Here is a 13,539-nt window from a genome sequence, read left to right on the forward strand (position 1 = left end):
ATTCCGTATTATATTTATAAATCTTTATAACATTATACAAAAATTAGATTTTTCTTAAAAATTGAAATTTTGCCGGGAATGGGGCTTTAATCTTAGACACCGGTATGCTTGTTTTGGAGTACCATGCATCCCACTTTCTCTTTTCTTTCTTTTTTTTTTCTTCTCTCTTTTTTTTTGGGGGGGGGGTCTTAGCCCCTGTGGCCTCTCCACTGGATCATCCATAAAATCCATAATTTTAGATTATATTATGCTTATTTTGAGAAAAAAAAATCATTTAAAATACTAAAAGGAAAATTCATATGACGCAGCTTCTTACTCAGCCGCTACTTGGAGGTGAGACCGTGAGAATGAAAGTTCACTGCATGTCTTATAAGCTACAACCAAAATTGTGTATTTATTATAAACACACACACAAAAAAAGATTAGTTCAAGTTCCAATATTCATACAATAGTATGATGATGCATAATGTAGCATGTTTAAACATTTCTACAGTAATTAAATCTATTTAAAGATTGAATAACAATTCAATAGTCAATAAAGACCTTGTTTACTATTTGTAAGCAAACAATGATCAATAAAATTGAATAATTAAAATAGGCCTACGTTTTATGGAGTACCGCATTGCCAAGCCATGGTACTACTGTACTTGACACTGTTTCATAACTGAGCAACAAAATACAAAGTAGTCATTTAATACGGATGAGCGCCTTCCCTCTGAACCACATTTTAGCATAGCTTTTTCAACTTATGTGTAGCAGAACTTAATCAATTCCGATTAAAAAGCACAAAAACTGGAGATAACATTTTCGTAAAGATCAGTTAGAAAGAGCTAAGTAAACTGTAACGTACTGAGGAGGTACTCAGCCGTATCAATCTCGAGTTGCGTTACTCAGTAACGAAGGGTATCGCATAGATTTGTGATATCAGTAATGTAGTACCCTATATCAGTATATCGGGAGACAACAAATTCATTTTCATAGGCTCTAATCTGATTGTAGTCCTAATAAAAAGCATTGCTATTTTGTTTATACAACAGACAGTAAACTTTGTTATGAAATTAATAACTTTTGACATTTGACTAGACTAATAGATAAATTCCTCTGATAAAGTGCAAGTATGCATCTTGGGTTGAAGGGTTAAATAGTATTTGGTGGCATTATTATTCCATGATAAACACAGATTAGAATTTGATGTGATCAGAAAGGAATTACCTCACCTCCAACCATTTCAAATATACCAAGATAAATCATTTTCTACAGTATAACCGGTAATGGGCTACTGTCCATAAGAAAAGTTTCTTTCAGAATGGGGTAAGTGATGAATTTAGAGATTCATGAAACTTAATTATGCATAAATGGAATCTTGGTGTGTTATGGACTTTGTACATTTCACAAACTGCGATATGCAGTAGCCACCAGAATTTAATACTTAAGCACGGTGTGCTATGCTAATATTTGCAGATCTGTATAATAATGCAGTCATCAGTACTGGCCTTCCTTATTAATGACAAGCTTCATTAGGCGAACGATTCACCTCCTTAATCATATGTAAGTTGTTTTAGTCCTAAATAAGTCATTAATATATTAATGTCTGAAGATAAATTTAAACCTTTCCCATTGTGAAGATAAGTGATGAATAACCTTCATTAGCCAAACTTTTACTTGCTCCATCATATAATATGTTTCAATCTTAAAGTGATTGATGAATGTCCATAAGGAGAACATAATTTTGTTAAAATAAAAGTGGATCAGTTCTTTAAAGTAAATTATTTAACTTAAATTATTATAAATCTGGATTAATTTTTATTTTAATGACACCATTCATTAAACTTATTTTTTTTATTTTTTTTAAAGATTTTTGTTATTTTAAGATGTTTATCTTTCTTTGCATTTTAATGTTTTTGTTTTTGAAACTTTACGACTTTGAAAAACAGTACACTGTATGGAAAGTACCTTTAGAATATAGAAAGAAGAATAATAATTAATATAAATACTACTACTGATTTTATGCAGTACTGTATGGCACCAGTTTCATTTAAGCTAAAAGCCGGAAACTTATGTGAATAGCCACCAGAAAGAAATGAATCTTTGATGTAAAGTTGCAAAGAGAAGTAAAAGAAGTTTTTTTATTAGGAAAGTTGGTTTCACAAGTAAGCAGAAGCATTTGTGTAGAAATAAAATGTAGAAAGGGAGAGAGTGGCACCAAGATTTGCAAGTGAATAGGATTTAATGACTCATGTTATGGATGGTAAGACTGGGCGGCTTCTTTAAACAATGATTCTTTTCATATTGGTTTCATTTTGTTTATTATTCTCTGAGACAATTAGACATGACAAATATTATGTAAATAAGCAGAGGAACAATGAGACGTTTATTCCAAATAGTGAACCAAATCATCAAGTTGTCTATTTTAACAAAGCTTGAAAACAAAAGTTTGTGCCTTAACCATAAAAATTTATCTTTATTAAAATAAAATACAGTTATACTGTGCAGGGTCGATCTGTACACTATATACAGTAGCCCTATAGTAGAACAGTTCACCTCCAATTCGAGACCCCTCTAATTCGAGACCATTTTTTCAAAGACCCAAATAATATTCTTCAACCTTTTAACACAAAGCTAGCCCTTTGGAGACCAACCCTGAGACCACCCCAAATTTTCAGGTCTCAAAGGTGGTCCTGAATTGGAGAGTGAAATGTAGATGTCTAGAGCAAAAAAAGAAAGATTTTTTTACATAACACAATAAGATTAATAATTAATAAAATAACCAACATTAATAAGATAAAAAAATTAAAGATATTGAACATTTTTTTTTTTTATAAGTAAAAAGTACATGTCATGCGACAAAAATATGGTTCAAAAGTGGATTAAGGAAAAACCGTAGTGAAGAGTACTGTAATTAAGCACCTACTGTAATACTAGATAAAGTCTAGCCACAACCTTTCCACGGACTTCCTTTTTTGTCATGGTGTTCTTTTCATTTTAACAGTGTTAATAATTACTTATAGGATGAATCAAATCTTAAGATTGTACTCAAGGGGATATTGGTCTGTGATGATTTGCTAAGAGTAACTTACACAATTTAAGGATTATCCCAACTAAACTTGACTTGAGGTTTCTAAGTTCAAAATTGACAGATCTGTTAATTGAATGGGATTTGTGGTAAATAAGTAAATCTTTAGCAATATCTTATCACCAATGTCTGATTTGTTTCTCAATATATAATACTTTTATTTTACTGTTGCCCATGGAACAAAGTTCAACAATTAAATCTGTTTTAAATTATAATAAGTTAATTAACAGATTTGTAAAAGAAGGGAATCTATAAGGGAAATACAGTATATGAGGAACATGAAACAGGAAACAAAAGAAACATCAAAGGGAATTCATAAGGAACATAAGAGAAAAACACAGGAACCTTCATGAAGAAAAGGATATATAAAACAATTTGAACCTATAGAAAAAATAGCTGGTATAGACTTCTGTTAGTAGTAGTGAAAACAATGAATACATTTTGTGAACTAAATAGGTTTACTTTTACTATATGGTAAAGTTGTTTTTTTTAAAGACAACTGTAACTATACCAGTTAAAAGTTTTTAAGTAGTTTTACAATGCCTTGCTTCTCTATGTTCTTATTTAAATGACAATACCCAATACCTCATCAAATAAACATAATTATTCATACAGAAGTCTGATTTATATAATAATACCCCAAAGGTCCATGGCAGTAGACAAAATATTTTTACTACAGTATGTCAACCATAGCCTATAGCTGCTCAGTGAAAGATCACCAAGGTCACATGGGCTTATGTTCAAATTATCTTGATAGCATGTGATTATAAAATGAAATTAATTTACCATGTAGTTATAGTGATTCACTGGTTTATTGTATCTGGTTGACCCTTGACACCGAAAAATGAACTTTGAAAACCCTGTCTATGTAAATAATCCCAATTTGGTATTAAAAAACAAATATATGTGGCGCCTTGTCCACTCATTACTACTGTGTTGAGGTGATTTGATTTTAACCCAGCATTTTAGTATAGTAACAACAAGAGAAGGTTTGATGAGAATAGTGTGAATACAATGTTATTTAAATGTGTGTAAGATTTCCATTGATTGCTCCTACAAATACTTGTCATGCAGATTGATTCTCACTTTTCATTGGCTACTTTACCGAGGACTCAGAAACGACAGCGTTTATAATGATCTGTGTATTGCATGGATGGTTGGTATGCATAATATGAATTTTTTCTCTTTCCCTTCAGACATGTCTCTGGAGATTTTAGAACTCTTTGACAACAACTTTGGAAGAGCTTCAACGAGGAATGGATTTTACCCAGGAATATCCAACACTGAAGGGGTTAACCTCAAAGAACCATTGAATAATTTACTCAGGACTCAGGAATGCGAGCCACTCATAGGCGACACATGGCAGGAAAACGGATCTGATTTGGACAGTCATGGAAAAATAGGGATGTTCAGTACTGATGAAGATACACGGTCTTCGCAACTGAATGTGTCCATTTCAGATTCAGACACAGATTGGACCAGTCCTCTTTTTAATATTGCAAACAAAAGCAGTAGTGTCGATATTGTAACAAACGCTTTAGAGGATTTAGACATGGATCATAGTAATCCTGTCGACCCATGTACACAGATGCCAATACCACAGGAAGTTAAGCATGGGAATATGCTGAATGGAAATCTCCTGAATGATTCACAGTCTTCCATGGAAACCACTCTTCCCGAGGACTCTAGCATGGACCTTAACACGAGTCATGGATCTATGGATAGTGAGTTAACAGAAGTTAACGGAAGTACAGATTATTCCTCGGATAAATTGGAAGACACAGAATTACAGATAGTTGAGGAGCCTGTTGTAACAAGGGATTCAGCAAGTACCGAACAGGCGTTTTTTAAATCCAACGTTTCAACTCCTCGAAGCCAGGATTCAATGAATAATAACAGTAATAACATCTACAATAGTAATCATATTTTATCCGGAAGAGATTCCACAGACTTTGATGATGAGGACGATGATGCCGATGGCGCTTGCAGTAGCAAAAGTCGAAATTCTGGATATATAGAGTTCAAAGTTGAGGAAATATTGGAATCTGAGAGGAGTTATGTCAAAGACTTGGATGATATTGTGGAGGTAAGTTTCATAATCATGCACTGTAATAATTTTTTTTAAAATATTGATAAAGCATTTATTGTGAGGAAGAAAAACATATTTTGAAATTTCAGTGCATTTGTACTAAGTTATAGATAAATTTAAAATAAAATAAATAGTTAATGCAAGCTGCTTTAGTGTTAATATGCCAATTTCCAACTTATGCAATTAAATGCAAAATAATATAATAGTCTGAAATCTAATATTAATGTTTACTAATTTTATTATTGACAATAAATTATTAGTTTATTTACTTTGATACAAAATATTATAAAAACCGAAAGGTCCACTGATTAATCTCAGATAAGAAAGTATAATACATACTCCAAGTATTGAAATACACGCCATCGTGTTGGGATTCAATATTTCGACATAAATTATGTCATCATCATTCCTGATGATGACATAATTAATGTTGAAAAATATTGAATCCCAACACGATGGCGTGTATTTCAATACTTGGAGTATGTACAAAATATTATGCTACACATTTTCTGTTGTATAGTGTGTTCTTAAATTTTCTGTTAGTATTACCAAAATATATCTTCTTTATTTAAATTTTAAAATGTGTGTTTATAAATTAAATAATATCTATCTCTCTGTGAATAAAATACATTGTTCCTGACCCATCGACCCTTGATTATAGCTGTGTGCAGCTAGACATAGAGTAGGCAGACTGTTTGCTGTTGTTATCTTCCTCCCATTCTTCACTAGATCTATACTGCTGCCAGCACAAATGAAAGAATTCTAACTATCTTTGCCATGTCATTTGAATTGTATTTGTTTGGCATAATTAGTACCTTGTACTTTTACTGCGCTTACCTCCATTTCTTGAACATTTCATAGAAATTTCAGAAGAATGAACTTTGTAAAAGACAAATATTTATTCATTAATTTTCATAATATACTTAGGGCTAGTTCAGACTAGGTGGTTAAAACCCGGATCAACTCACCGGGTTTATCCACCTGCCAGTCTGAACTAGCTGGCTTATCTCAAGCTGGGCTGTGTTCCTATAGTAACTAGGCCTGGCGTGCCACTGTGTTTAACTTTTCTAAGCTGGGCTTTAATCGTTTTTGCAAGCGTACGTTTCGCGAGCAATGTTTTGAAACACGTCTCCTAGTTAAGCCGGGCTTAACGTTGAGCCTGGCTTAACTCAAGTCTGTCTTATCTCCAAGTCTAAACGTAGCCTTAGCTACATGATTACATGCGTGGATAAAAACTTGGATACACTCTGTTTGTATTATAATGTTAATATTATTTATTTATTTAATTCTAACATACTTTCAATACAAACTACTGGTTTCCAAAGTGGATCAGTTAAATACATAAAAGTAACAAACATACAATTTATGTAAAAGGATCTTAAAATGAAAGATTAAAATAACTAATTTTTACAGTTAATTTTGTTTTTTTTTTCTATTTTATAGTCTATCTTCCATACTGTAGCTTTCAACTGTTTTATTTTATTTAAAATAAATGATTGAATTTAAGTTAGGTATATCATGAACCTTGATAGAACTTGACTTTTGGGGTTGATCCAATTAATTTAATGATGAATGGAATAATATAGTAATCCATGGTGTTGTTATACTTTATTTACATTAGGCACATGGGCAAAAGATTACTCTTTATCAAATTTATTAACCATTAACTGTAGCCATTACACTTTTATAACATGCTGTTATCACAAACATGTATTACTAAATTCAGACATTTTTGTTAAAAGAATGGAAGTACAGTCTTTTTATTGTCCCGCAGATAATTCCGCTCCCAAAAATTGCTGTGTGTGTAGTATTCAAAATATCTCCAAATTCTACATGTTTATGTAATACTATACTAAATTAATTTGATTTCATCGCAGTACAAAAATATTAAGAATTTGATAATTTGCAATTCTAAGAACTGGAATATTAATGACTTCCAACACAAATAAAGTTTAGGTACTTAACTGGTAAACAAGACGTTATCTCTGAAATTTGAGTTAGATTATTGTTGATCAATATTCCTAAATATGGATGTGAAATGGTAAACAGTGATCTCTGAACTGTAAACACAAAGAAGAGTTATGAAAACAACTAAAATGAAACCATTTTACTGACGTCAATTGGTGACGATTAAACAGTGAAATGGAAACTTTTATATGTACAGTATCCTTGGCCTGAAACAGTGGGTACCCTCCTTCGTAATTTGTAAAGCTATTTTGTCTTTTGCTCCACAGGATGGTATCCTAGTAGATCCTTTCTGTGGAGATCTATAAATATACATGTAGGTGTCGCCTACATTCCCTGTATGTTTGCTGTAGTTGTCTCGAAGGTGTGTAGACTGTGTTGTGGTTTGGGATGTCACACACTGACTGGGTCAATATTGATTTAGAGTCTATACAGCACATCATATTAACAATGATTTTATTATAATATTACTGAGGTTGAAGCATACATGTGGCTGGCTGTTATGTTTCACCACAGTTTTAAAAGTCTTCTGTTAGGTCAAAGGATATTAATATGTGTTTCCGATCACAAGTTATGTAACTACCACGGCCATGATCTGTACCATAATTTTTTCAGAATGGCCATAACCCAATGAAATCATTGGAATTATAATCAAGAAGTCAAAATGGTGAAAATTTAATTGATTAATTGGGTAACATATTAGATAATAATGTATTGACTCTGCACAGACACCATTTACATCAGCGGTGGTGCATCAATGAAGAAAAATAACCTTAATGGAAGCTAACAACCAAAAGTAGGAAAAATAAATAAATGAAGGTGTTGACAAAAATGATTAAAAAAAATGTTGAAATTTTAACTAATTGAGGAAAAAGAACAAAAGATGAATCGAAGCCCACTTTCAGGGTGATCGCCTCTGTAAATTAGTTAACGTTAAAGGTTAAGGGTTGTCATCTCTTTAAAAGGATGGCCACATTTTAATTAATTTAGGATGCCTTTTATTAATTGAGGGAGGCCTTTTCTTATTGATGCTAAATTTCAGGTATTAGGCCTTCCTGTATATATAAAGAATGTGAAGAAAAACTCATTTTATGTACTTTCCAATTTTTCATTATACTGTATTTGAGTCAAACAAATCTAATCTGCATGCATTTGCTACTTTGGCACTCCATCTTGATGTGCTTATTTTTCAGCTCGAACTTTATGCTAATTAACCCGTGTATAGCATGCATTCTCTGGAGGTTTGGAATAATTTGTCTAAAACAATAATATTATTCATGAAGACTCTATGGTATACCTTGAAGCTTTCTGTCCATTTATTATCACCATCATCATTAAATGTGGGCCTGGAGTGCATGCATGCATCTAATCAAATGCTTTAACATGTTGACTACCAGACCTTTTTTTAAGGTTGCTTCCCGTGTGCCAAAACAAGTTACATGTACAAACATGTAAAATTTAATATAATCATACTGTATATTATCAAAATCTAATAAATTGGCGGGAAAATATTAGGGGACAAGTAAACCCGTTGACGGCACTGTGATAGCATTTTCTGTTGATTATGTCAAGTGCAAGTTATCTCGTCTGCTTTTTGCATGTGTTGATATATGCTCAAAGGGCACCCCCTGTTGCCGCTCGAGTGCATTGCCGGCAATGTAACACAACAAACATACGTCATTTGTGTGTTATCGTCTAGGTGTATCTTCCCCAAACTACTAGCTGTTGAGTCTGTGGTTCTACAATGTATAACAAAGAAGTTATAAACGTTAGAATGTTACCCCGATTTTGACGAGTATACAGTACTCGTCCCTGGCGCCCTCATCAACACCCTGTGGGTGAGTATACTCGTCGCTGGCAGCCAACATTTAAAAATCTTTTAAAAGAATGCAGTAAATTTAAGTAACTGTAAATAAAAATTAATGAAATAATGTAATAAATGCTATATTCTTCTTTGTAGATCTACATCTTGTAGTATACTCTAATATTGAGATTTTTCCATGTTCCGTCCCAGTTTTGTGTGAATTTTTTGGAACTAAATTTTGATTTCTGAAAATTGAGTGTTGGAAATTGCATGGTACTTTTTTTAAACCACATTTTGACACTTTTTAGACCACAAAGCTAGCAGTAGCTGCTGTGCAGTATTTGCCTGCATAGTAGCGTTATTTTTGTATAAATTAACATTATGGTGATAGACTGTAGACTAGTATAGTAGTGTGTGGTAGATATATTATTATCTAAACAATTTAATGGTCTGTGGAAGTTGATCAATTGAATGCTTTAGGAGGAAGTGATTGGAAGATAGAAACATCCTCATTCATGGTCAATCATTAAAGTAAACAGACAGTAATTAGACACTTCGATAGGTAATTACTATACAGTAGTAGTCTGATGGTTAGCAATTTGACCCTCTTTGACCCTCTTTCTTATGTCCTTTGACACAAATATTTGAAATGCTACCAGTACATGCCTCTTTTTTATGTCACGCTAATGGATCTTCTATTAATCAAAATTTAGCTTCTTAGATGGAGCAAGTGATATCAAAGCTTTTAATTTTAATTTTAGAATAGCAGTCATAAAAGAGTAGGCGGCGGCCCACGAAAATATGAGTGGATGAGAAACGTGCATTTCTTTAAATTTGACCTTGTAAAAATGATGCAGTAAATTAGAAAGTTTTGAAATGTTAAATATGTGTAGGCCTTATTGTAAAAGTTTCTAATGTACACTAGATGTTGTGTAAGAAAACATGCTGAGATTTCAATAAATTCATCATTCATGACGGTAATAATACATGATACAAAATATGAACACAAATCCTTGTATGCATTGATTGACCAACACAAATCCTTGTATGCATTGATTGACCAAACACTGTATCCTAGTTTAAATCCTAAATTGGCATTGCAGGTCCTTGGGATTGTTCAGTACATGTGCAATTCGACTTTTATACTGAGTTTTCCCCCATAAAAAATCCTTGTTTTTCTGTAATGCCATTTTTCCTAGAATCAGATTGTTTTTTGTTTTTTTTTAACTTGTGGTTATTGAACTCATCTAGATACCGGTAATGGGCTTTGCTTCTCATCATCTTCGCACGTTCTTGAAGTCAACAAAAAGTTTATTGGTGGTTGTACTTTTAATAGTCACACATGTTTCCTTCTTTTGCAAATAAATTTTTCTTTCAATTCCTATTGTTCAAAATCACTTTTATCAAAACAGAAATTTCCAAAACTCCAGAAACAGTGGTCCAGCAAAAATGAACCAATGCAGGAAGGGTAAGAAAACAACAAAATCTGACACATACAAAAGAAAAATAATTTCAATCAAATAGCAAGATTCATTAAATTTCTCAGCAGTATCAGAAATGCAAAATGATTCCTGAATATGCTGAAACAATATGAAAAACAACCAGGAATAAGACTTTTTCCAACACCCATCCTGTTACAGACATTATGCAATAAATTTTGATCAACATTAAGATTGTAGTAATGGTGATAATTGCGTCAGACAGCCTTTGACATCATAAATTCAATTATCTGCTTCTTAAATTAAATCATCAACCCACATGTTTATTGATTATCATCAGCAAAAAACGTTAATTGTTATAACTTAATATTCACCAATTCAAACATTTGTCTAACAGTTTAAAAATGTTTTTGGAATGTCCATTGGTCAAAGGTTTGTCTAGCAGTTTTAAAACATTTTTTGTATTTGTCACTCTACAAAGACAGTTATTATAAATTCAAAGCTGCTACATATGTCAGCAATTGATGGGCTGTCAAGTTGTACTCAGCTGCTGTGCTATGCTTTACCCCCAAGGTCAAACCCTCAACTAATCTGCTTCACAGTGGTAGCGAGTCCTATCCTGATAATATGCTATCTAGCAGAAAGTCCAACCTACACCATACTTTGCCAGGAGCAATGCCCTTTTAAGATTAACATTATATCGGGGAAAGTAGGGAAATGCAATGTTGGTTATGATGCATGCATCAGGGGATAATTTTTCTTTATTTCTGCTACATGTCAGGATTTAGAATTTTCCCCCTAAGGCTCAGGAAGAGATTATAGGACATTGAAGATCTTAGGAGGAGATAAGCTTTGGTAGATACCTTAGCATAGTAGTACATTATTAAAGTATCGTCATTATTTATACCCTATGGCCAACCATTATTAGTACAGTAGTAGAGTGGGAAAAAAAACCATCCACATTCCTTGCCTTCTCCTTACTTCAAATATTCTCTCTCTCTATTCCATGTCCATTCATGCTTTCCTTCATATAGTCCCTTTTTTTTCATTTACTTTTCCTTTCTTTTTGTTTTTTCTCTTGTCCTGTCCTTTTCTGTTCTTTCCATTTCTTATACAGTTTCTTATCCTCATGATCCATTTTCCTTTCTCTTTCCTGTCAAATGTTCCTCTGACTATTCTTCTCACCCTACTTCTTTCACTATCTTTCCTTTTCATACCAACTGTCTCTTTCCTCTTTCTTTTTTCCTTTCAATTTTGCTCTGATTTTTTTTTTTTTTGATGGTAGCTACATTTTGAAAAGCCTACAATTCCTTAGATTGCTAATCTTGTATTAAATGAGCATGCTTTTGATGGATTAATCATTATTCAGCTTCAATTAGCTGGATAATCCTAGCATATGCAGTGGTCATAGGCCAGTAACATCTGAACACTTGGTTTTTACGGGCTAGTGACAATCAAACATCGATGACCTGAATAAAGGCAGGTCAATAACATTAGAAATGACATTTGATCTCACCTCAGTAACAGTAGTAATCTTCTGATAGCAGTAATAGTGTGATAGTACATATGCTTTGGGTGAATTTTATTTATTTTCATAATATATATTGAGAAAGTCATTCTAGAATGAAACTGATCATTAGAAACCTATTGTAAAGAAAAACTAAAAATAAAAATCATGAATTTAGTATGCAATGCAATAATATTTCAAACAGAATTCCCGGTTAAAAAAAAAAAAGTTATTAAAAAGATAAGTGTTCATCTACGGTCACAGAAAATTGGTGGAGTCCTTGATTAGGGGGAGAACTGTGTTATTAAGTACTGCATCTAATGATACCGGTCTGTAGGCTTTGATAGTGATTTTTGAATGAGAACAACAGGGTTTTGTACCAGGCGAGGCTGTTGGTGGAAGATGATACAAATGATTATGATAGTTGAGTGGCCCCCAGCCAAACAAAACGCAGTCCAGTGTAAACATAACCATGCATGCTACATCATGAATTATTCATACCTTCAGATATAATACTGTGTCTGGATTAATCCCTGCATTAGCTATGCCTGATGCTTGTTGATTTTGTTGGCGACATGAATACTGTATACTCTGGGATAATTGCCTTCCCTGGGAATATTCAATACAAAGAAATATTTACTGATATTAGTATGTTAGTTAAACGTATAGCATGCTAGGTGTTGCTAGTATTGTTAATAATAAACATACATTTTTATGCTTTTCATTGGTAGCCTGTATTGTACAATGAAATTATAAATCATCTCTGGCTGTCTTTAGTACAGCCAATATATCATGCAATGTGAAATTCATGTCATAATTTTGCTAATTATTATTTTAATGATGTATACTGTTGTAAATTTGTTACTAGCTCAGGTTGATGTGAATGCTTGGAGTTGTTGGTGATGATAAACATTTGTATGGTTTTTGTTGACTTATCCAGTATATTGTGCAATGAATTCTCATCTCAGGCTGTTAATTTTGCTAATTATAATTTTAATGAGCTAAACTGTATATTAAGTAAATTTGTTACTAGCTCTTGTTGAAATGATTGCCTTGTGGCACATCGAATGCTGACATCGTGAACTCAACTGTGATACTTATGATTGGACGATGAAATGGATTGCACCGCTAGTGCATCATGGGGAGTCTTGGTTTGAGAGCTTGATATTTGATCTTCAAAGTGTGTTAAGATTTTTCGTGGCTTTCGTCTGCCTCATGTCATAATTTGCTAGCAATTGTCAAGCTTCTAATTTCCTTCTGTGCTCTGTCAGAATAGCCACAAATAACCAGAATGCTTTGAGCAATTCAGCCTTTCAAATACTAACAAATTGTACATTTCACTGGTCTTCTTATTCGTAGACAATTAATCTGCCATGTTACATAGTATTGAGGAAGTTCATTGGATCCAATAATAAATACAGCTTGCTGTACAGTAAATATATTTCTTTTCTATAGCCCAAGGTAATAAAAAGTAATCGCCTTCTGCACATAACATTCTATTCAAGCAAAGCAGAACTTGTTATATATCGACACTTATTGTACAGTTAACAGGTCTTTCGAAAATTTCAATACTATAGCCTTTCCTTTTAGTGTACCTATAGGAACACTTTAAGCATTTATATTATATTAGATACATTGTTACGTTGCGCTTATAAACATGGT

The 13,539-nt window shown here is 32.8% G+C and overlaps 1 protein-coding gene across 1 annotated transcript in view; it reads left to right on the plus strand.

Annotated features, from left to right (window-relative positions):
- Positions 1 to 4,072: 4,072 nt before the first annotated feature.
- Positions 4,073 to 13,539, plus strand: part of LOC117101311 — a 44,048-nt gene continuing 34,581 nt past the window's right edge. Inside the window, exons 1-2 of the mRNA XM_033241279.1 lie at positions 4,073 to 4,100; positions 4,270 to 5,159. Coding sequence (XP_033097170.1) covers positions 4,088 to 4,100; positions 4,270 to 5,159 — 903 coding nt within the window. The 5' untranslated portion in view covers positions 4,073 to 4,087. The remainder of the gene's footprint in view (positions 4,101 to 4,269; positions 5,160 to 13,539) is intronic.

Source organism: Anneissia japonica, unplaced genomic scaffold (genome assembly GCF_011630105.1).
Source record: "Anneissia japonica isolate Jap-2015-1 unplaced genomic scaffold, ASM1163010v1 scaffold3709_len703521_cov189, whole genome shotgun sequence".
Lineage (NCBI taxonomy): Eukaryota > Metazoa > Echinodermata > Crinoidea > Comatulida > Comatulidae > Anneissia > Anneissia japonica.